We start from the raw sequence: 23,135 nt of genomic DNA on the forward strand, positions 1-23,135 counted from the left end.
TGTTTTAAAGATTACCAGTCCAACTCGCTTATAATACCCACATCACTCTCTCCCCTATTTCGCGATAACACAAAACGATCAGCCCTTGGGCTTTTTCAATATCCTCCGTCGAGCCTATCTGGTACGGATCCCATACCGCACGATAATGCTCTAGCAGAGGAAGGACAAACGTAGTGTAGGCAGTCTCTTTAGTGAACATGTTGTATCTTCTGAGTGCTCTGAGTTGGGCAGCTTTAGATGTGTTCGTGTCTCCCTGATAGATTTGTTTTCTCAGGTGACTAGCCCACGTTCGAAATCACGGAGCTCTTCTGACCAACTCATTCTCCTGTACTGCTCCCCAAGTGCCAAAACATTACATTCTGCCTCCTATTACATTGGCGTGTCCGCCTCTTTTGGCAGCTAGTGGTCAATTCCGCATTACATATGAGTATCCAGATACTATTGATCAGAAGCGAACTTACGGTTAGGGTGGGCAACAATCTTCGACTGTTTGCTGATATGGGCAAGTGTCGTCGTTGAGTGATTGTAGAATGATACAGGATGAATCAGGCCAAAGTTATATTTGGTGTGATGAATGGAAGCTGGCTCTAAGCGAGGCTACGCATATGATGGTTTGTACGAGGGGGAGGGAGAGAGAGTGGCTAGACCTTGGAATATGGGGTATTTATAACATTTTGGAAGACTAATGACGACTTGTAAGAACAAATTAAAAAGATCCAGTGCCGATCCTGTTACAAGCCCGCGCAACACTTGCAAATGGAGTTAGGGAAAACCGACTGCCCATATGCTTCCGTACGAGCACTTAGCTTGTCTTCACGGTCTTTAAGCGAGATGTACGTTGGTGGCAGTACAGTCTCTATACGGCCTACTGCGAATACCTGTTCTCTAAGCTTTCACAATAGCGTTCCTAAAAAATAACGCCCCCTCCCACTACCCTTGCTCTGGGTGTGGATACCATTAGCTCTTAATGTTGAAACATCTAATAAATTAATAGAGAAAGAAACGACATAGCATTCGAGTACAATATTAGTGGTGTGGTGCTTGATATAGTCACTTCGATTAAAAATGTAGGCGTTACGGAGCAAAGCGACATGAAATGGAATTAGCAGTTAAGGTTGGCTGTAGGAAAAGTGAATAGTCGATTTCAGTTTATTTGGGAAAATTCTAGGAAAGTGTTGCTTATTTATAAAGGAGGCCGCGTAGAGAACGCTTGTACGACCCATTCTTGAGTACTGCTCGAGTGTTTGGATCCCCACCAGGTCAAATTGAAGGAGGACATCGAAGTAATTCAGAGCCGTACTGCTAGACTTGTTAACAGTAGGTTCGATCGACACGTGAGTATTACCGAAATGCTCCATGAAACCATACGTGATTTCTTGGCGGGAAGAAATCGTTTCTTTTGAGGACACTATCGCAAAAGTTTAGAGAACTGGCATTCGCCACAGACTGTGTAGAGATTGTACTGCCACCAACATACATCTCGCTTAAGGACCCTGAAGACAAACTATGAGGATTCAGGGCTTATACAGAAGCATATAGACAGTCGGTTTTCCTTCGCTCCACTTGCAAGTGAAACCAGAAAGGGAGGGACTAGCAGTGGTACAAGGTACCCTCCACCATACACCACATGGTTGCTTGCTAAGTATGTATCACAGAAATGTTTTACCCAAATGGCCAGGATGGGCTGTTGTAGTGCTTCCAATTCCAGCAAATGGGTCTGCGACCAGTTGCTTCCCAGTTGGGAGAGTTTCGCATTTGCATCTCCGGCATTGCCTAAAACAAAACAAAAAAAATCCAAACCTTACGAGAAATGCAGACACCTAATGGGTCACTTATTTACTCGGAGGGAAGAAATGGTTACCTTCAATGAAACGCTTGCCAAGCGTTTCAGAGAAATCGAAACTCGAAGTTCTAGAAGCATACGAGGGGCCATTCCTCGAGCAAAGACGTTAGCACAGCCGGAAAAGGCGATAGACCGCAAGCCTGCCCCTACCATTGTTTCAGATCTTGTCATTATTGCGTTCCTAATCATGCGCCAAAGATTTTTATCGCTACAACGTATCATATTTCTTCGGAAAAGAACCTCGTTTGCAGAAAATATTAAATACACTCCTGGAAATTGAAATAAGAACACCGTGAATTCATTGTCCCAGGAAGGGGAAACTTTATTGACACATTCCTGGGGTCAGATACATCACATGATCACACTGACAGAACCACAGGCACATAGACACAGGCAACAGAGCATGCACAATGTCGGCACTAGTACAGTGTATATCCACCTTTCGCAGCAATGCAGGCTGCTATTCTCCCATGGAGACGATCGTAGAGATGCTGGATGTAGTCCTGTGGAACGGCTTGCCATGCCATTTCCACCTGGCACCTCAGTTGGACCAGCGTTCGTGCTGGACGTGCAGACCGCGTGAGACGACGCTTCATCCAGTCCCAAACATGCTCAATGGGGGACAGATCCGGAGATCTTGCTGGCCAGGGTAGTTGACTTACACCTTCTAGAGCACGTTGGGTGGCACGGGATACATGCGGACGTGCATTGTCCTGTTGGAACAGCAAGTTCCCTTGCCGGTCTAGGAATGGTAGAACGATGGGTTCAATGACGGTTTGGATGTACCGTGCACTATTCAGTGTCCCCTCGACGATCACCAGTGGTGTACGGCCAGTGTAGGAGATCGCTCCCCACACCATGATGCCGGGTGTTGGCCCTGTGTGCCTCGGTCGTATGCAGTCCTGATTGTGGCGCTCACCTGCACGGCGCCAAACACGCATACGACCATCATTGGCACCAAGGCAGAAGCGACTCTCATCGCTGAAGACGACACGACTCCATTTGTCCCTCCATTCACGCCTGTCGCGACACCATTGGAGGCGGGCTGCACGATGTTGGGGCGTGAGCGGAAGACGGCCTAACGGTGTGTGGGACCGTAGCCCAGCTTAATGGAGACGGTTGCGAATGGTCCTCGCCGATACCCCAGGAGCAACAGTGTCCCTAATTTGCTGGGAAGTGGCGGTGCGGTCCCCTACGGCACTGCGTAGGATCCTACGGTCTTGGCGTGCATCCGTGCGTCGCTGCGGTCCGGTCCCAGGTCGACGGGCACGTGCACCTTCCGCCGACCACTGGCGACAACATCGATGTACTGTGGAGACCTCACGCCCCACGTGTTGAGCAATTCGGCGGTACGTCCACCCGGCCTCCCGCATGCCCACTATACGCCCTCGCTCAAAGTCCGTCAACTGCACATACGGTTCACGTCCACGCTGTCGCGGCATGCTACCAGTGTTAAAGACTGCGATGGAGCTCCGTATGCCACGGCAAACTGCCTGACACTGACGGCGGCGGTGCACAAATGCTGCGCAGCTAGCGCCATTCGACGGCCAACACCGCGGTTCCTGGTGTGTCCGCTGTGCCGTGCGTGTGATCATTGCTTGTACAGCCCTCTCGCAGTGTTCGGAGCAAGTATGGTGGGTCTGACACACCGGTGTCAATGTGTTCTTTTTTCCATTTCCAGGAGTGTATATTCTTGATGCACATGAGATCATACCCCCAGAATCGCTGTATTTGGATACTATGGAGCCATTGTCGTCCTTAGTGGAGAATAACCGAAGGGCCTATTGCTCATACAAAGCTTCCCTCGAGGAATTAGAAGAATTTCGTTCCCAGGTCATAGCATAAATCACTTTGATCAATGTTAACAATTCGTATCCACCGATTCCCAGGAGAGTTCGAGACTGTTTTCCATTGCACTCTACATATTGCACATATTGTCGTCTTCAGTCGGAAAACTGGTTTGACGCAGCTCTCCGCTCTCGTTTGTCTTGTGCAAGCTTCATATCAGCTTATCCACAGCGAAAAACATCCACTCGAACCTGCTTACTCTATTCGAGTCTTGGTCTCCCCTCTGCACTTTTTACGCCGAACATCTCCCTCCATTACCAAATGGACTAGTCTTTGATGCCTCAGATTGTGTCCTATCAATTGATCCCTTGTTTTAGTCAAGTTGTGTCATAAATATCTTTTTTCCTCAGTTCAGTACCGCGGGATTGGTTATTCGAGCTATCCACCTAATCTCCATTTTTCTGTAGCGCCACATGCCAATAGCTTCTGATATCTTCTTCTTTGTGCTGTTTATCATTCACGTTTCACTTCTGTACTAGGCTTCATTCCACATACATACCTTCAAAGAGGACCTTCTAACACTTAAATTTATGTTCCATTTTAATAAAGTCCTCTTTTTTCTTGCTTAATTTTATATCCTCTCTAGTCCGGCCATCGTTATCTATTTTACTCCCAAAATTGTGAATCTCATCTAATATGCTACTTTTTGTGGTGTATTTCCTAAGCTAATTCCCTTAGTATCATCTGCTTTAATACGCCTGCATTCTATTACCTTTGTTTTCGTTGTGTTCACCAAATAAGCTTGGAGTCCAACATAAAGGTGGCACGAAGAAAATCCTCCACCTCGAAAAACAGTTGTTTTAATTGAGGTGGGTGGCTTTCTGATCACACAACAACAATTCCACTCCCCCATAGGGCAAATTAACAATAATTTATCACGCTACTACTTCATCAAACAGCTTCTCAACTGGCATCACGAGGAGAAAAAAATGACTCTAAGCACTATGGGACTTAACATTGGCGGTCATCAGTCCCCTAGAACTTAGAACTAATTAAACCGAACTATGGGACTTAACATCTGTGGTCATCAGTCCCCTAGAACTCAGAACTACTTAAACCTAACTAAAGTAAGGACATCGTACACATCCATGCCCGAGGCAGGATTCGAACCTGCGACCGTAGCGGTCGCGCGGTTCCAGACTGAAGCGCCTAGAACCGCTCGGCCACTCCGGCCGGCCACGAGGGACAGTGCATCCCGGTAGGTTAACAGCGCATGATGGTCAACCACACAAATGCGAACCACACCCAGCAGTGCTTAAATTCGATGCTCTGACGGAAACAGGTATCTCTAACGTGCCACAGCCTTGAAAGTTTATCAATAAAAATATTCGTAATACTTAACTAAAGTCTGAAGATGAACCAAGGAAAAATTATTAACGGTATACTATAAACTTTGGCCTCTTCCTGAATCCATTGAACAATAACAAACTAAACTGGCAGTATGACCAGTCTGGCTCTGTTGGCGGTGACAGTGGATACGGCCTGGCGCCGTATTTTGATACACGCACACTGCAACTCTCGGCAGATGCTACGATACTGTGCGGCTCTGGAGACACGGTTGGTTGGCTGGTTGGTTACTTAGCTACGGGTTTCATACATCATTTGAATGATTCTTTTATCGAATTGACGTGAAACTAGTCAATTTACAGGATATCTGTACAAGATTACTGTTTACATTTTTTTTAATGGCTACTAGTTTTTAAGTAAAAATTCGTCAGTAGAATAGAAGGAGTCGTCAAGGACAAATGATTTTAAGTTTTTTTTAAAACTTGCTTTGCTACCTGTTCGATATCGTATGTTATTGGACAAAAGATCAAAATTTTTTGTTGCTGCATATTAAACGCCTTCCGAAGCCACAAGCCACTTTAACAATGGGTAGTAAAGGTCATTTTTCGCTTTAATGTTGTAGGTATGGACATCACATTCTTCTCAAATTGTGATGGATTACATACGGCGAATGTCATTAGCGCGCATGCACTGTGTGATCAAAAGTATCCGGACACCTGGCTGAAAATGACGTACAAGTTCGTGGCGCCCTCCATCGATAATACTGGAATTCAATATGGTTTTGGCCCACCCTTAGCCTTGATGATAGCTTCTACTCTCTCAGGCATACGTTCAATCAGGTGCTGGAAGGTTTCTTGGGTAATGGCAGTCCTTTCTTCACGGAGTGCTGCACTGAGGAGAGGTATCGATGTCGGTCGATGAGACCTGACATGAAGTCGGCGTTCCAAAACATCACAAAGGTGTGCTATAGGATTCAGGTCACGACTCTGTGCAGGCCAGTCCATTACAGGGATGTTATTGTCGTGTAACCACTCCGCCACAGGCCGTGCATTATGAACAGGTGCTCGATCGTGTTGAAAGACGCAATCTCCAGCGCCGAATTGCTCTTCAACAGTGGGAAACAAGAAGGTGCTTAAAAGATCAACGTAGGCCTGTGCTGTGATAGTGCCACGCAAACTAACAAGGGGGCGCAAGCCCCCTCCATGAAAAACACGACCACACCATTACGCCACCGCCTCCAAATTTTACTATTGGCACTACACACGCTGCCAGATGACGTTCACCGGGCGTTCGCCATAGCCACACCCTGCCATCGGATCGCCACATTGTGTACCGTGATCCATCACTCCACACAACGTTTTTCCACTGTTCAATTGTCCAATGTTTACACTCCTTACACCAAGCGAGGCGTCGTTTGACATTTACCGGCGTGGTGTGTGGCTTATGAGCAGCCGCTCGACCAAGAAATCCGAGTTTTCTCACCTCCCGCCTGACTGTCATAGTACCTGAGGTGGATCCTGATGCAATTTTTAATTCCTGTGTGATGGTCTGCATAGATGTCTGCCTATTACACATTACGACCCTCTTTAAATATCGGCGGTCTCTGTCAGCCAACAGTCGAGGTGCTGCCCACCCTGATAGCTGAGTGGTCAGCGTGAGGGATTGCCGTCCTACGGGCCCGGGTTCGATTCCCGGCTGCGTCGGTGATTTTCTCCGTTCAAGGACTGGGTATTGTGCTGTCTGCATCATCATTTCATCCCCATGCGGTGCGCAGGTCGCCTAATGTAGCGTCGAATGTAATAAGAGCTGCACCAAGGCGGCCGGACCTGCCCCTCAAGGGGCCTCCCGGCCACTGGCCAATGACGCCAAACGCTCATTTCCAACAGACGACGTCGTCCTGTACGCTTTTGTCCTGTACGTGTCCCTTCACGTTTCCGCTTCACTATCACATCGGAAACAATGGATCTAGGAATATTTAGGAGTGTGGAAATCCCGCATACAGACGTATGACACAAGTGACACCCAATCACCTGACCACGTTGAAGTCATTGCGTTGCGTGGAGCGCCCCATTCGGATCTCTCACGATGTCTAATGACTACTGAGGTCACAGACATGGAGTACCTAGCAATAGGTGGCAGCACAATGCACCTAATATGAAATACGTATGTTTTGGGGGTGTCCGGATACTTTTGATCACATAGTGTATGTGCATACCTACGGCGCACTTACTATGCCTAACTCCTTGAAAAGATACCTACACAATGTCTATGGCTGAACACCACACTTTATTCTTACTGCTCACTTTTCTGCAATCAATACTTTCTTCCTGGGTAATGAGGTACCCCAACAAAGTTACTGAATAATACATTATTGAGTGGAAATTTGCAATATACATGAAGAGGTTGATTCATTTGTTTCCAAGATTAGTAGTTATACGAACAGCAAAAATATCTGGATTTAATTGTTTGAGAAGCTCAGTAATACTCTTTCCCGATTTCAAGCTTTCATCAATATGTACACACAAAACTTTGGAGCGCCACCGCAGTTGTAACCTTGAAGTCTTATCACAGCCTTGTTTTCACAGGCAGCAGCAAGAGCAAGACGGAGACGCGCAGCCGCAGCTTGACCTCGCAGCGCACCACCTCCTTCAAGCTGACGGAGCAGCAGATCCTGCAGCTGACTCAGCAGGCCTTGCCTCAGCAACTGGACACTCAGCAGCCACCAGAACGGCAGCCACAGCAGGCCAACGGCCACGCCACCAGCCCCCCAGACACCACTCCAATTTGAGGCTACACCTCAGATGGGCGTTTTGTGTGCTTCACAGCTGCTCACCTCCGTGCTGTTGCTTACGATGCTTGCCAGGCCGAATGATCAGGTGTATCCCTGCATCAAAACTTCAGTACCAGGGAACAACAGTTGCATCTTGCAGCTGCCCTTGTGCCACTATCTCTGATGGGCATCCTCCTGGTCCCTTACATGCCTGCCATTGCGGCCTAGGTTCGTGCTGTAGCTGACACTGCCCACCAGGCTGAAGAAACCAATCAGACGCCATTCCATCTTACCACTGGCGACGTTGACGAAGCAACATCAGCGTGAAGAGAAGTTGACACGCGTGTGTTCCTCACTAATTGTAATGACCACATGGCAACAACACTGAAGACCGTGGAGATCAGTATTCTTGCGTGTGTAGCATTTCGGTCCTGATTGGATTTGTGGTGTTGATAGAATTCTGGCTGTTTCGTTGACTTTTTCAGAGTGACGAGGCGGCAACTTCTTTTATAAAACCAGCTCCATGATAACCTTGACTAGCGCGTCCTTGTCCTAACACCTTCTGACAATCAACTGACTTTATTCGTGCTCAGTGTTGTAGTTAAATACCAATTATATTCTGTGAACGACAGGCTTTTAACCACGCCTGTCAGTGATTTTGTCCCTCATACACTCTAACGGGAAAGACTAATTCAAGCTGTATGGGATATTAGCTGTCGCTGTATGACCTGTGGGAACATTTTTTGAAGTGCAGCTGGATGTGGAAAGTGTTTTCTTATATTAATAAGGAAATGACAACATATTAACTTCTTATAAAACTGTTGGTTGTTCTCAGGTGTGAGACGCTGTTTTAAAAGGTAGGGGGAGTATCTACTGAGGTTTTGATAAGTAACTGAAGCAGCTAGTCACCTTTCTTATTAAATACAAACGTTGTAACGACAGAGTAATCTTTTGGCACGAGCCAGTGGAGTACACTTCCATGTCTCGGAGAACAATTTCGAATACATGACCGTTTCTGAATCTGCAACTACCAGCGAAGTTGCCACGAAAACAATGAAGAACAATGAAAACTTCAAAATAAGTGATGTACCTAGTGGAAAGTGACGATTATGACATTTCAGACGTGAACGAAAGTTCAGAATCGACCAGCATGCATTTTGAAAGATTCGGTTTCAGCGTTTCCGCACTGCTATGAGAAATGTCAATCACACTTCGATGATAACAACTGTATCTGAGGGTGTTTCAAAACATAAAGCTTTGATATTTAAAGTTAAATTTCACGACTGGTGAAAAGCTGTAAGCAACTGGCTACCCAAAAAAGAAAACGTGGAATTTTGACACTGAGGAAATGGATGTTTGTAGACTCCACGCTGATCAGTTTATTTCACGCAGAACATCCTGTTGACACCACACTGTTCGAGGGATTCTTTCGCTGAAAAACTTCCTCGTATACATAATTGGTCAGACAGGAAGACACACGCAGAATGGTAAGAAGTCATTGTTCCTAGTGTCTTGGTTCCCAGCATCCTTTATACGGAACGTTTCGGAGCAATGGAACTATTTATTTCAGAGAACCTCCAGTGAACCAGTAATAGGTCTATATCTCAGTGAATTACGTGAACCATGCAAAGTTGGGAATACGGTATTATTCATACGTTGCCTCAACTAAAACATACATGTGTAATGAGATATTGAAGACGTAGCGTATTATTATAAAGGCATCGCTCAATACTTTCCAATATGTATATGAATTAATTTTTTGCCTTTGGGTATCGCAAATGCCAATTTATTTGATATAAATGACATGATCTGTGCCTGAATGGCATGAGACCCGCCAGTTATATTTCGCAGAATGGGACGGAATGTCGTAGGACAATTTTGAATACAAGACCGTTTGTGAATTTGCAACTATCGGAGAAGTTACCACGGAAAAAATCAAGAACGATGAACAATAGAAGTTAAGTGATGAATTTAGTACAAAGTTGAATGTGACACTCCGGTGGTGAATGAAGGGGAGCATGGAAAGGAGAATCTATGGGGGACAGACTGTCAACGACAGCTAATGCATGTGACAATTTATGTTTCCCGAAGTAGTTTATTGATAGTGAATAAAAACTTATACACGCAAGTGCACTGCAGTGATCGTACTATCATATTGAACCCATTACATGCAAAGGCCAGTTAAAACAATGATACGAGACAGGTGTTCTTACTGATATCACCTGCATGTTTTTGAGTTATTTTACGTTACGACCATCGAACAATGATACAACTAAGTTACAAATAAATATGGAGAGGTTTTAATCTTCTTGGAAAAACATTTTTGGTAGTGCACATAATTTTGGGTTGCTGGGAAAACCTTAAAAAACAATTGAGGTAATAATAAATTACGATGGACTTCGTACAGAAGTGATTTTTGCACTCAGCTCTTCGTCTTACACTAGTCATTTGGACAACTGATGTCTAAAAAATAAATGTTTATTTCTCCATTTAAGAACTACACAGTTCTGATAGCTGTTTTTGAAATATTAGAGTCTCTTGAGGATTGTTGTACCTTAGCACAATAAAGATATTCAACCTTTGTTGCACATGTTTAATCTTTTTTATCTATTTTAAGTATTAGAACGCTTCTACTCCCAGCAGCCTCTTACATAAGACAACTACACAAAGCAGTAAAATTCAGCAACACACAACCGCTATCTGGAAACAGAATCTGTCAGCGCAGTTCCTTCACTAGTATAAATACAGTAGCGTGACAGCAGCTTCAACAGAAAACAGCAGTGTTTCTAAATAAACGTAGCCTGGTTTCCTTTCGATGAGATAATTCTCGTCCTGAATGGAAAACTAGAAACTACGCCAGCAGCGACAATGTAGAGTCTTGTAGACACTTCTGTAGCGGAGACTTAGTTGAAAGTTGCTTGTTGCTATGTCAGCTTCCAAATTCTCTTTGTTCTGCATATTCTGGACCGTAAACATATTTTATACCATATGACCGATTACTAAATTTTTAAAATGTATGGATTAAAAATCCTAGGTCAATATCGTAAAAATAAATTGACAAGTACTTTCAGCTCACTCAGAGCCATCTTTTGATCCAAAATATAGAAAATTGCACGTAAGAGATGAACAATAACAAGATCCATTTAATAATTAAGCTTACGTTATTCGTTACATACCGATATAAAATAATTATTTTGTTTCTAGGTATCAACTACTAGGCATTAACACATCTTCATAATCTGTTGAGGTGAATCGCTCCTATTAAATTGAAGAATTGTATGGGCATATACGTACTGGAAAATATATTGGATTGTGACAAAAAAAAAAAGGACACACTAAAGCATATTTCGTACATGGCATAAACTGTTATGCATTGCTCCATCTGAAGAATATGCTCGTGGAATTCATCATACTCTCGTTTAGTTACGTGTTTCTAGCATTCACCAATTATTTACTTAGACAGCGGTCAGGGACGTTGCAGATCAGGTGCCGACCCTACAAACTGCCTCCAGCAGATCCTGTCCTGTGCAATTTCCAACCAGTTTCCTTTGAACCTTAGTTGTTGCAGGTTTTTCCATTGTCCATGCTCCCAGCTCGTTCGTGGTCTTCCCCAGTAGTGCTTTACCTCTGATCTCCCTGCCAACACTGCTTTTGGCCTAACATCCTCTGTCATTGCAGTCGCTTGACTTTTGCTCTTTATGCAATATTAGGCTCGTTCGTACTTAATTTTTCGATCTTCTCCACCCTACTTCTCATGCTCTTTGTCTCAAACACCATCAGTTTTTTTTTAATCACTCTCAGTGGTACCTACTCGGAGTTTCTATGCCACACAGCAAAACTAGGGTACTTATTGTACTTCACAATAATTATCTGTTATTCCACTCCAGAACAGCGGGCGGAAAAAATGAACACCTGTATCTTTCCGTGTGAGCTCTGATTTCCCTTATTATATTATGATGATCGTTTCTTCCATCTATGTTCCCGTCAACAAAATATTTTTGCATTTAGAGGAGGAAGTTGGTGATTGCAATTTCGTGAGAAGATCCCGCCCCAACAAGAAAGACCTTTTTTTAACGATGTCCACCCCAAATCCTGTATCATGTCCGTGACACTCTCTCCCCTATTTCTCGATAATAAAAGACATGCTGCTCTTCTTTGAACTTTCTAGATGGACTCCGTTGCTCCTATCTGGTAATGGTCCCACACCGCGCAGCAGTACTCCAAAAGGCGACGCACAAGCGTACTGTAGGCAGTCTCTTTAGTATATCTGTTGCATCTTGTAAGTGTTCTGCTGACAAAAAAAAGTCTTTGGTGCACCTCCCCCAGTACATTTCCTATGTGTTCTTTCCGATTTAAGTTGTTCGTAGTCGTAATTCCTAGGTATTTAGTTGAATTTATGGCATTCAGATTGGACTGATTTATGGTGTAACCGAAGTTTAACGTAATCTTTTAGCACTGATGTGGATGACCTCACACTTTTCATTATTTAAGGTCAATTGCCGGTTTTCTCACCATTCAGATATTTTTTTCTAAATCGCTTTGCAATTCTTCTGATGACTTTACTAGACGACAGCCCTTCCCCTCCCCCCTCCGCCACATCCCCCCTCCCCTCCGCCACAGCAGCATTATATAAATAAGGAACAGTAGAGGGCCTATAATACTACCTTGAGGAACGCTAGAAATCACTTCTGTTTTACTCGATGTCTTTCCCTCAACTACTCCGAACTGTGACCTCCTCTGATTTTATTTTCGTTGGGATTATCTTTGATTTCGTAACTGGAATTAGACTGTTAACATAGACTTGATGCATCAACAATTCGTTGATTGATTTCTAGCTGGATATTATTTCTCCGGCTGAATGTGGTCCCAAATATTAAAAGTTCTCATCTATCTTCAACTTCATCTCTCTCACTTGTAAGTCCCCAGGCAATCCCTCTACTAAATTCCATCACTTCTCTCTTTTCTGCGTTTATTTTCATCACTCTACTCTGATATAGCTGTCGTATCATCTGCATACGCTAGTATTTGCAAATTTCCATTCAGATTGATGCCCTTTCCTACGCTTTTCATCTCGCGTACATCTTTTTCAACGACAAAGTTAAATAAAGTGGGTGACACCGCGTCACCTTGGCGTAGCGCACTCTACATCCACTTCCTTTGACATTCCTCCTTAACATCTTACTGTAGCTTTCGTATCTGTTGCCTACGCTTTTGGCAGGTAGATTAATTGCTCAGGTACCACAAACTCCCCAAGGCTCACTCTGTGGATATTATGGTACGCCTTTGAAAAATCTACGACGTTCCCTATAATTTTCCCATCTCTTCCCATACTTGTCTCGTAGTAAGTATATCTGCAATTGCAGATTTTCCAATGCATATGGAGTATCTTGTTGTTCAATTCTTTTTTTTTCTTTGAGTGGCACAGTATGCGACATGTTTCACATATGATCAGTTGTATCCATTCTTGCATCAGTAATTATATGATTATATTTTGAGACGAAATAATTGTGATTTTAACTTCAAGAGATTGTGTGATTTATTCACATTCCCTTGACGATGATAAATTAATGCCTGAGGGCCCTATTACCTTTTTGTGTGCACGTTGAAACCTACATTTAACTGTAGATTATCGCTTTATATGCTCTCCATCTTCAGAAGGGATACTAGTGAAAGTGGGCCACAATTGCAACCAGTATACACATTTTAAGAACTGCGATCAGAAGAACGCGTTTGCTGTTTTTTGCACGCCTTGCAGTTCGGAAGGTAAGTGACAGCGTGGAATTCCGAGTGCAGACCGCTTATCATATCATGTTCGACGTCGTTGTTTCGTATACATATATTTCAAGTCTCTAGGCAGAAAAGTGTTAGGGTATCAGACAGCCACGTATGCTCATTGAATGTAACTCGCCTGTAAGGTGGTTTATCAACACGTTTTCGAAATCCTGCAAGTAATGGTTATGGTTATAAAGTTCTCTTAAACACTCACCCGTGCCATCTACTCTTTCCGTTGCGCGAAGGAAGTAGTTACTATTCTTCAACATGTTCTTGTTGTTTTTAATAATGTTATTCAGATTGCTTTATAAAAGATTTCTTTGGTCTATACATTATGTAATATGGGCATTTCACTCAGGTATCTTTCTGAATACATACTTTTAAGATGAAAGATAGATCACTTAGAATGTCCACTGTCTTCTCGCACCCCGACTCCTTTGTTCTGAATCAGCAGGAACTAGAACACTTTGGGTTGTTAGCGTATCATGTCTGATCACCACCAATCTTACTGATCAAACATTTGAGCAGCAACACCATAGTAATTATTGGTGAATGATGTCTTTTATGCGCCTGATAAATAATTGTAGAAATATGTATCATTAATCCATGGCGATTCAATAAAAGCGCGCAATAATTAAACAAGTTATAGGCAATGTGCGGTTTTCTGGTCAACGGAAAATCACCAGTGCACGAAAAAAAAAAAGAAAAGAAAAATAAACGACGCACTACGAAGGAACCGACCGAATAATAGGACGGAAATCGGCAGATGTGATGTACATGCGTAGACAGACAGTTCATTACAGTTACAGAAACATTGGATGATTTAATTAACAGAAAGAGCTTCACAAATGGAGCAAGTCAGTAATGAGTTCGTGCACCTCTGGCCGTTATGAAAGCAGTTATTTGGCTACACACTGATTGATTGAGCTGTTGGATGTCCTCCTAAGGAATATCGTACCATATTCTGTCCAACTGGCGCATTGGATCGTCAAAATCCTAAGCTGTTTGGAGAGCCCCGCCCATAATGATCCCAACTTTCTCAACTGGGAAAAGATCCGGCGACCTTTCTGACCAAGGTAGGGTTTGGCGAGCTGGAAGACAAACAGCAGAAACTCTAGAAGTGTGCAGGTGGGGATTATCTTGCTGAAATGTAAGATCAGGATGCCATTCCTTGAAGGACAACAAAATGGGGCCCAGAATATCGTCGGTGTAACGCTGTGCTGAAGGGTGTCGCGAATGACACCCAATGGGGCGTTGCTCTGACATGAAATGGCATCCCAGACCATAATGCATTGTTTCCGGGCGGTATGACCGATGACAGTAGACCTAGTATCCACCTGTTGTTCTGGGCACCTCCAGACACGACTTCGCTAGTCATCAAGACCTGGAGTCCACGGCTCATGGTCTTGCAGTAGCGTTCTCGCTTCCCGCGTACGAGGTCCTGGGTTCGATTCCCGGCGGGGTCAGGGATCTTCTCTGCCTCGAGATGACTGGGTGTTGTGTGTCTTTCATCATCATTACATCCTCATTCACTCGCAAGTCGCCGTAGTGGCATTAAAGAACTTTGGAGTGGCGGCCGAACCGCCCCGCGAGGGGTCTCCCGGCCACCAATGCCATACACTCATTGTTATTATCAAGACCTGAAATCTCATTGTCTTTAGTGGTGAGTTCTGCTTCGAACTGAGCCCCAATGACCAGTCAAGAAGTGTTTGGAGACGCCCGGACAGCAGTGGGATAGTAACCCGACTATAACGCCCCATAAGGCCTGACAACCAGGAGTGATGGTCTGGGGTGCCATTTCGTTTTATAACACGCTCTCTTCGGTTCTTATCCGTGGCACCCTTGTAGCACAATGGTATGTCGTTCTGTTGCCCTTCATTGCAACTCATCCTGGGCTTACGTCTAAGCAAGATAATGTTCGCCCGCACACGGTTTGTCTTGACCTTGGTCAGAAAGGTCATCGGGTCTTTCCCCAATTGAGAAAGTTTGGAGTATTGTGGACGGGGCTCTCCAAACAGCTCAGGATCTTGACGACCTTACACCCCAATTGGGCAGATTCAGGAGGATATCTAACAACTCTATCAATGCCAAGCCAAATAACTGGTTGCTTATGGGCGAGAAGTGGACCAACGCATCATGAATTTACTCTGCTTGTGATGCTCTTACTCTTGAACAAATCATCCAATTTTTATGAAACTGTGACCATTTCCTTTTTGTTTTTCAGAACGTGTAATATAGATTGGGGTATCATCGTGATTCATGTTCCTACATTATTTTAAATGGTACATGAATGGCAGTTCCTGTTTTTACCTGTTGAAAACGTGCTTAACTCCTGAAACCAGTTGTGGGATTTCCTCAATGAACTACTTCGAGGCTGCTGGATTGGGTATGATTCACGAATATCTCCAGGTCCACAGAAATGTCCTCCATGGAGTCGAGACCCATATACGCCACACACCTCATTACAGAGAATAATCAAGTTCTATGTGGTTCAACATTGATGCGAGACCCATGAAGAATTGTGCAAAAGTTTGAGGAGATGAAACACAAGACGCCAACGAGGTCACGGAGACACAGAACCACTTGATATATAGTTTTTATGTCAGTCGCTCCAATATGCAATATAATGTGTAGATGCAGGTGTACAGGGACGTCTTAGATACACTGCATTGTAGGGCAATAATCATGTTTAGCTTTCAGGTCAATGACAATTATATTGAATGCAATAGCTCTTCGAATTTACGGCTACCAATCTCAGTTCACACAAATATCAACAAAACAGATTACGTTGCGCCCCTTCAAATATCCCTTACTGTACGCAGTACCAACATAGGTGGCTACGGTCATGCTATCTAAGTCTATACTTTTATCCACTCGGAAACAAATTATACTAGAGTTTCCCATAGGAAATATTCAAGAGATTAACTTTGGTTCAAAGTGGCTCTGAGCACTATGGGACTCAACTTCTGAGGTCATTAGTCCCCTAGAACTTAGAACTAGTTAAACCTAACTAACCTAAGGACATCACACACATCCATGCCCGAGGCAGGATTCGAACCTGCGACCGTAGCTATCCCGCGGTTCCAGACTGCAGCGCCTAGTACCGCATGGCAATTTCGGCCGGCGATTAACTTTGGTACACCTGTGTAATAGAATGGGACCGAGGCATAACTACACTACTGGTCATTAAAATTGCTGCACCAAGAGGAAATGCAGATGATAAACGGGTATTCATTGGACAAATATATTATACTAGCACTGACATGTCATTACATTTTCACACAATTTGGGGGCATAGATCCTGAGAAATCAGTACGCAGAACAACCACCTCTGGCCGTAATAACGGCCTTGATACTCCTGGGCATTGAGTCGAACAGAGCTTGGATGGCGTGTACGGGTACAGCTGCCCATGCAGCTTCAACACGATACCACAGTCCATCAAGAGTAGTGATTGGCGTATTGTGACGAGCCATTTGCTCGGCCACCATTGACCAGACGTTTTCAATTGATGAGAGATCTGGAGAATGTGCTGGCCAGGGCAGCAGTCGAACATTTTCTGTATCTAGAAAGGCCTGTACAGGACCTGCAACAGGCGGTCGTGCATTATCCTGCTGAAATGTAGGGTTTTGCAGGGATCGAATGAAGGATAGAGCCACGGGTCGTAACACATCTGAAATGTAACTTCTACTGTTCAAAGTGGCGTCAATGCGAACAACAGGTGACCGCAACGTGCAACCAATGGCACCCCATACCATGGCGCCGGGTGATATGCCAATATGGCGATGACGAATATACGCTTCCAATGTACGTTCACTGCAATGTCGCCAAACACGAATACGACCATCATGATGATGTAAGCAGAATCTGGATTCATCCGAAAAAATGACGTTTTGCCATTCGTGCAGCCAGGTTCGTCGTTGAGTACAACATCGAAGGCGCTCCTGTCTGTGATGCAGCGTCAAGGGTAACCGCAGCCATGGTCTCCGAGCTGACAGTCCACGCTGCTGCAAACGTCGTCGAACTGTTCGTGCAGATGGTTGTTGTCTTGCAAACGTCCCCATTTGTTGACTCAGGGATCGAGACGTGGCTGCACGATCCGTTGCAGCCATGCGGCTAAGATACCTGTCATCTCGACTGCTAGTGATACGAGGCCATTGGGATTCAGCACGGCGTTCCGTATTGCCCTCCTGAACCCACTGATTCCATATTCTGCTAACAGTCATTGGATCTCGACCTCCGTGAGCAGAAATTTCGCGATACGATAAACCGCAATCGCGATAGGCCACAATCCGACCTTTATTGAAGTCGGAAACCTGATAGCACGCATTTCTCCTCCTTACACGAGGCATGACCAGGCAACGCCAGTCAACTGCTGTTTGTGTATGAGAAATCGGTTGGAAACTTTCCTCATGTCAGCACGTTGTAGGTGTCACCACCAGCGCCAACCTTGTGCGAATGCTCTGAAAAGCTAATCATTTGCATACCACAGCATCTTCTTCCTGTCGGTTAAATTTCGCGTCTGTAGCACTTCATCGTCTTTGTGCAGCAATTTTAATGGCCAGTAGTGTACAATAAGGAGATTCTAAATAGGTTCAGGTTGGAGTAGCAGATATAATAAGGGACAGAGATTTTCTAGGGTGGAAAGCAGCGTCAGACCAGTATTCTGATTGATGACCACAGCATTAGCAAAACTAATATGTGCAGAACAGATGTGGAATATCAATTTGATACTGCAACAACGAGAGTCAAACCACACAGTTGTAACTTTCGCAGACTTCAAAAAGCTTACGACTCGATTATCTCGTTTAATTTATTCCATGGATACGGCGTGGATAACAAAACATATATGTTAATGGAACTGGCCTCGACAGACACTTTCTCTAAAGAAAAATTCGTGAACGAAAACTCCGAAACTTTTCAAGTTAAAACTGGAGTAAAATAGGATGATAGTCTGTTCGTGCTCCTGTTAAACCCGAAACCCGATAACGTCATCAGACCTTAGAAGAAATAAATACTAGAAATAAGTATGGATACAAAAGATAAACGAATCTACCTAAGTGCTCTGCTTTTGCTGACGACGTACCAGTAACTATCCGGACTCTTGCGCAAAACCACGCCATCGAAAAACGTCGTGAGAGTATCTTCAAGACCGGACTCCAGATCTCTTTACGAAAAAACACAATATGTAGACCACATGAGCCCAAACCTGGCATCACTTGCAGCCATGTAGGCTGTTTAGGTTTTTTTGTTGGTAATGCCACGTAGTGCTCTGTATGAAAATCACTTTCTGTGCTGTGTGCAGTCTGTGGCTGGTTTGCATTGTTGTTGGCTATTGTAGCGTTGGGCAGCTGGATGTGAACAGCACATAATGTTGTGCAGTAGGGGGTGAGCCGCCAGCAGTGGTGGACGTGGGGACAGATGTGCCAAGAGTTTTGAGAGCAGATGATATGGATGTGTGTCCATCAGAAAGAGGAAATTTGTAAGACTAGATATCATGAACTGATATACATATGATGACTTTTGAACATTATTAAGGTAAATACATTGCTTGTTCTCTATCAAAATCTTTCATTTGCTAACTATGCCTATCAGTAAGTACTTAGAATCTTTTATTTAGCTGGCAGTATTGGCGCTTGCTGTATTGCAGTAGTTCGAGTAATGAAGATTTTTGTGAACTGAGTGGTTCATGAAAGGTATAGGTTATTGTTAGTCAGGGCCATTCTTTCATGGGGATTATTGAAAGTCAGATTGTGTTGCGCTAAAAAAAATATTGTGTGTCAGATTAGTGAAGATCAGAATAAGTAAAGAGAGAACTGTCTGAGTACATTCAGTTTTACTCAGCTGTCTTTGTACCATATAACGTAGAAGTTTACTGGCACAGTCATTCATAAATTTTTCTAAGGGGACGTTTCATATGGCGACCCTCCCAGGATACCTCACTGGAATCTTCTGATTTTTTCTTGTAGTTTGTGTAATTATTGTAGTTATTGTTCATTGCTAGCACATAATTGTAGAGAGTATCTTCTTTGTAGTTGTAGTTTCTCATTGTTGTACTGTAAAGCAGTTGCGGCATGCCTGTAGATTTGCACCAAATATTTTGCAGCCGTGCCTCCAATTAATCCGATATTATTTTCAATGCTATTTTATGTGTTTTCTTATTTTACTCTTCAAATTGTGCTTTTCTGTGTCATCGTGTGAAATATTGTGACAATTATGACATGTGAAAAGCGTAATACTAGGCTCCAAAGTAAACTGAGAAACAACAGTGAAGACAAGAGGAGTGTGTTAGCGCCACCGTGTAATGAATGAACAAATATTCAGGATAGTAATTTGGTAATTGTGCGTAGGGAAATGGACCAGGCAATAAATAGTCGTGTAGACGGTGAAACAGCTAGTGAACAGGGTAGTATTGTCGATCGATCAGTTGGCAACAGCTCGCCCCTGCAACCAGGAGTGACAGGATGCAATCTTGCATATACCATACATTCAAGTTTTGCGTCCTCACTTTTTTTCTCAACTAAACAACATTGCATATCCTGTAATTCACATTACAGTAAATGACGTAAAATTTATCGCAGTACTTGACTCTGGCAGTCCCATTTCAGTAATTAGTGAAACAGCTTTTAGCAAATGCAACATATCAAGTGCTTGCCCCACACTTCCTTTATGTAAGATTAAATTACAAGGTGTAAATTTTGGAAAAAGTGTAGATATACGCCAACAAACTAATTTAGAATTCTTTTGTCAAAGCCACAGTTTCACTATGAACTTTCTTATCGTTCCATTATTGTCGACAGAAATTATATTGGGAGTCGACTTTTTGAATGAATACAAAGCAATCTTAAACTTTCACGATGCTGAAATAAGTTTAGAGAAAGAAGGTAAGTCAATAGCTTTGAAATTTGAAGATTGGCTCTCAAACCATGAGGAGGAAATTAATCGGCTTTACAACTTGTTAGACAACAGTTCGGAACTTTCGATGGAACTTGACACAAACAATCACTCTGCGAGTATTGACATGGATGATATCGACGGCGTATTTAATACTAATGAGTTAATTCAGAATAAAATTCAAACAATTGAGAATCGTAATGACACTGATAGGCAGGACCTTTTTCAGATTTTACAAGCACATTCCACAGTTTTTACTCACAAAACAGGAACAATCAAGGGATTTCAATGCCAATTTCGTGTTCGTGAGCATACTAAATTTTGTGTTAGACCATATGTAATTCCGGCACATTATAGGGACCGTGTTAGAACAGAAATACAATCTATGCTTGACGAGGGCATTATTGAGCCTGCAGTAAGCTCATACAACAATCCATTACATGTTGTTGAGAAGAAAAATGGATCGATCAGTCTTGTCGTAGATTCGAGACAAATCAATACTATCATCCTTCCTGAAACAGACAGGCTGCAAAAGTTGGAAGAACATCTTCAAAATTTTAATGGTGTAAAAGTGTTGTCTGCTATTGATCGCAGATCCAGCTTTTATCAGATCGAACTTCATACAGAATGTAGAAAATACACAGCTTTTCTTTGTTTCGGCGTTTGTTATCAATTTCGGAAAATTCCTTTCGGTTTGAACATTTCTTCAGCAGCATTCATTCGTGGGCTAGATTCCATTTTTTTTTTAATCTTATGGGACTTAACTGCTAAGGTCATCAGTCCCTAAGCTTACACACTACTTAACCTAAAGTATCCTAAGGACAAACACACACACCCATGCCCAAGGGGGGACTCGAACCTCCGCCGCCACCAGCCGCACAGTCCATGACTGCAGCACCTTAGACAGCTTGGCTAATCCCGCGCGGCGATTCCATATTACCTGAGTTCTTAAAAAGTCACATCACCTTATATGTGGACGATATTCTAACATCAGAAGCCTCATGGGAACAACATAATCGCATCCTCAGCAGTGTGTTACGTATTTTTGCAGAACCTGGAATTACAGTTAACTTGGAAAAGCCTGAATTCGTTAGGACAAAGGAGAAGTTTTTGGGACACATTATTTCTTCTGAAGACATACAGCCGCATCCTGAAATGTTAGAAGCAATCAGAACCATACCAGTTCCATCCACAAAAACAAGTCCACAGTTTTCTAGGTCTCTTAAATTTTTCTGAATATGCAAATTCTAGTTACACCGAAACTTTGTTCTCTCACTGGAAAAAATACTTTTTGGAACTGAGACGAACAGGCACAGTTGGAATTTAATTCTTTGAAAGAAGCGCTACTTAATGCGCCAATACTAGATCATCCAGATCTGTCACAAGATTTCTGCCTTAGCACGGATTCTTCTGAAGTCGGTCTTGGTGCCCTTTTATTTCAAGAAGCCATAGAAAATGACACTACTGTTCAGAAAACCATTACTTTTGCTAGCCACGTACTAACAAAATCTGAAAAAAATTATTTCGTTACTGAATTACAAGCTTCAGCTGTCGTTTGGGCATTTAACAAATTCCGTTTCTTTCTTTCTGGTAAACACGTAAAAGTAAACAGTGATCATTCTGCATCTCCATTTCTTATGTCTTCAAAATTAAATCATGACATGTTAAAACGATGGGCATTGTTTCTGCAAGAATTCCACTTCACAATAGTCTACATTCCCGGCAAGGAGAACATTGTTGCGGACGCACTATCACGTGCACCGGCTGGGCTTGAGAAAAATAACACAGAAGGCAACCTCGAAAAAAATTTCAGTATTCTTTATATTCAGAATGTCGCCTTTGAAAACTTCATCACTACATCTTTAAAGGAACAAGATAAAGATCCGTTTTGGAAAGACATCAAAAGTAAATGGCATGAAAAGACACACACACAGATTCGACATTATTATCTGGTTAGAAATAACATACTCTTCAAATGCTGCACTGTTGATGACAAGCTATGGATATTTTGCATTCATGACTATTTTGTCAATAAGCTCACCTGGTACATTCATTTCAGCTACGCACATTTTGGTCCACGAAAATGTTATCATATTCTTAGGACGATTTGTTATTTTAACAATATGGAAAAGAGAATTCGAAGAGTCTTGTCTATTCGCAAACTTTGTCAAAAGGCTAAACCTTCTACTATCTCATATTGTGCTCCGTTGTTTCCTATCATTCCCTCTAAATTAAAAGAATTTTCTGCTGTTTATATCTTGGGACCCCTTGTCAGAACATCGAATGGGTTTCCGAAAGTTCTCGTCGCTGTTGAATCTACCTCAAAATGTGTTACTTTCACACCGTTACGTAAAGCCACTAGACGGTCTGTATACAACGATTTTGTTAAAAATTTCTTACGTGAAGTTGGACATGTTAGTAAAGTTATTTCAGATAACGGACCGCAATTCAGATCTGCCGTTCGGTCACGCAGGCTTCGGAATCGTAAAATAAAACCTGCTTTTATTTCATTGTACTCACCACATTGTAATCTGTCTGAACGGGTTATGAAAGAAATCAATAAGCTTTGCAGACCTTATTGTCACAGAAAGCATCAGTATTGGGGCAGATATTTACACTTATTTCAAAATGTGCTGAATGAATTGCCTCATGACTCCACTACTTTACCACCTATTCTTGTACTGAAGAATGAAGAACCACTGAACAGAATCAGAACCTTTTCC

At 43.1% G+C, this 23,135-nt stretch overlaps 1 protein-coding gene across 2 annotated transcripts in view; it reads left to right on the top strand.

Annotated features, from left to right (window-relative positions):
- The window catches only part of LOC126418977 (probable G-protein coupled receptor Mth-like 1), a 382,615-nt gene extending 374,703 nt beyond the window's left edge, over nt 1-7,912 (top strand). For both annotated transcript variants that reach the window (XM_050086023.1, XM_050086024.1), the window contains exon 10: nt 7,564-7,912. In XM_050086023.1, coding sequence (XP_049941980.1) covers nt 7,564-7,766 — 203 coding nt within the window. In that variant the 3' untranslated portion in view covers nt 7,767-7,912. The remainder of the gene's footprint in view (nt 1-7,563) is intronic.
- The last annotated feature ends 15,223 nt before the right edge of the window (nt 7,913-23,135 follow it).

This window comes from Schistocerca serialis, chromosome 9 (assembly GCF_023864345.2).
Source record: "Schistocerca serialis cubense isolate TAMUIC-IGC-003099 chromosome 9, iqSchSeri2.2, whole genome shotgun sequence".
Lineage (NCBI taxonomy): Eukaryota > Metazoa > Arthropoda > Insecta > Orthoptera > Acrididae > Schistocerca > Schistocerca serialis.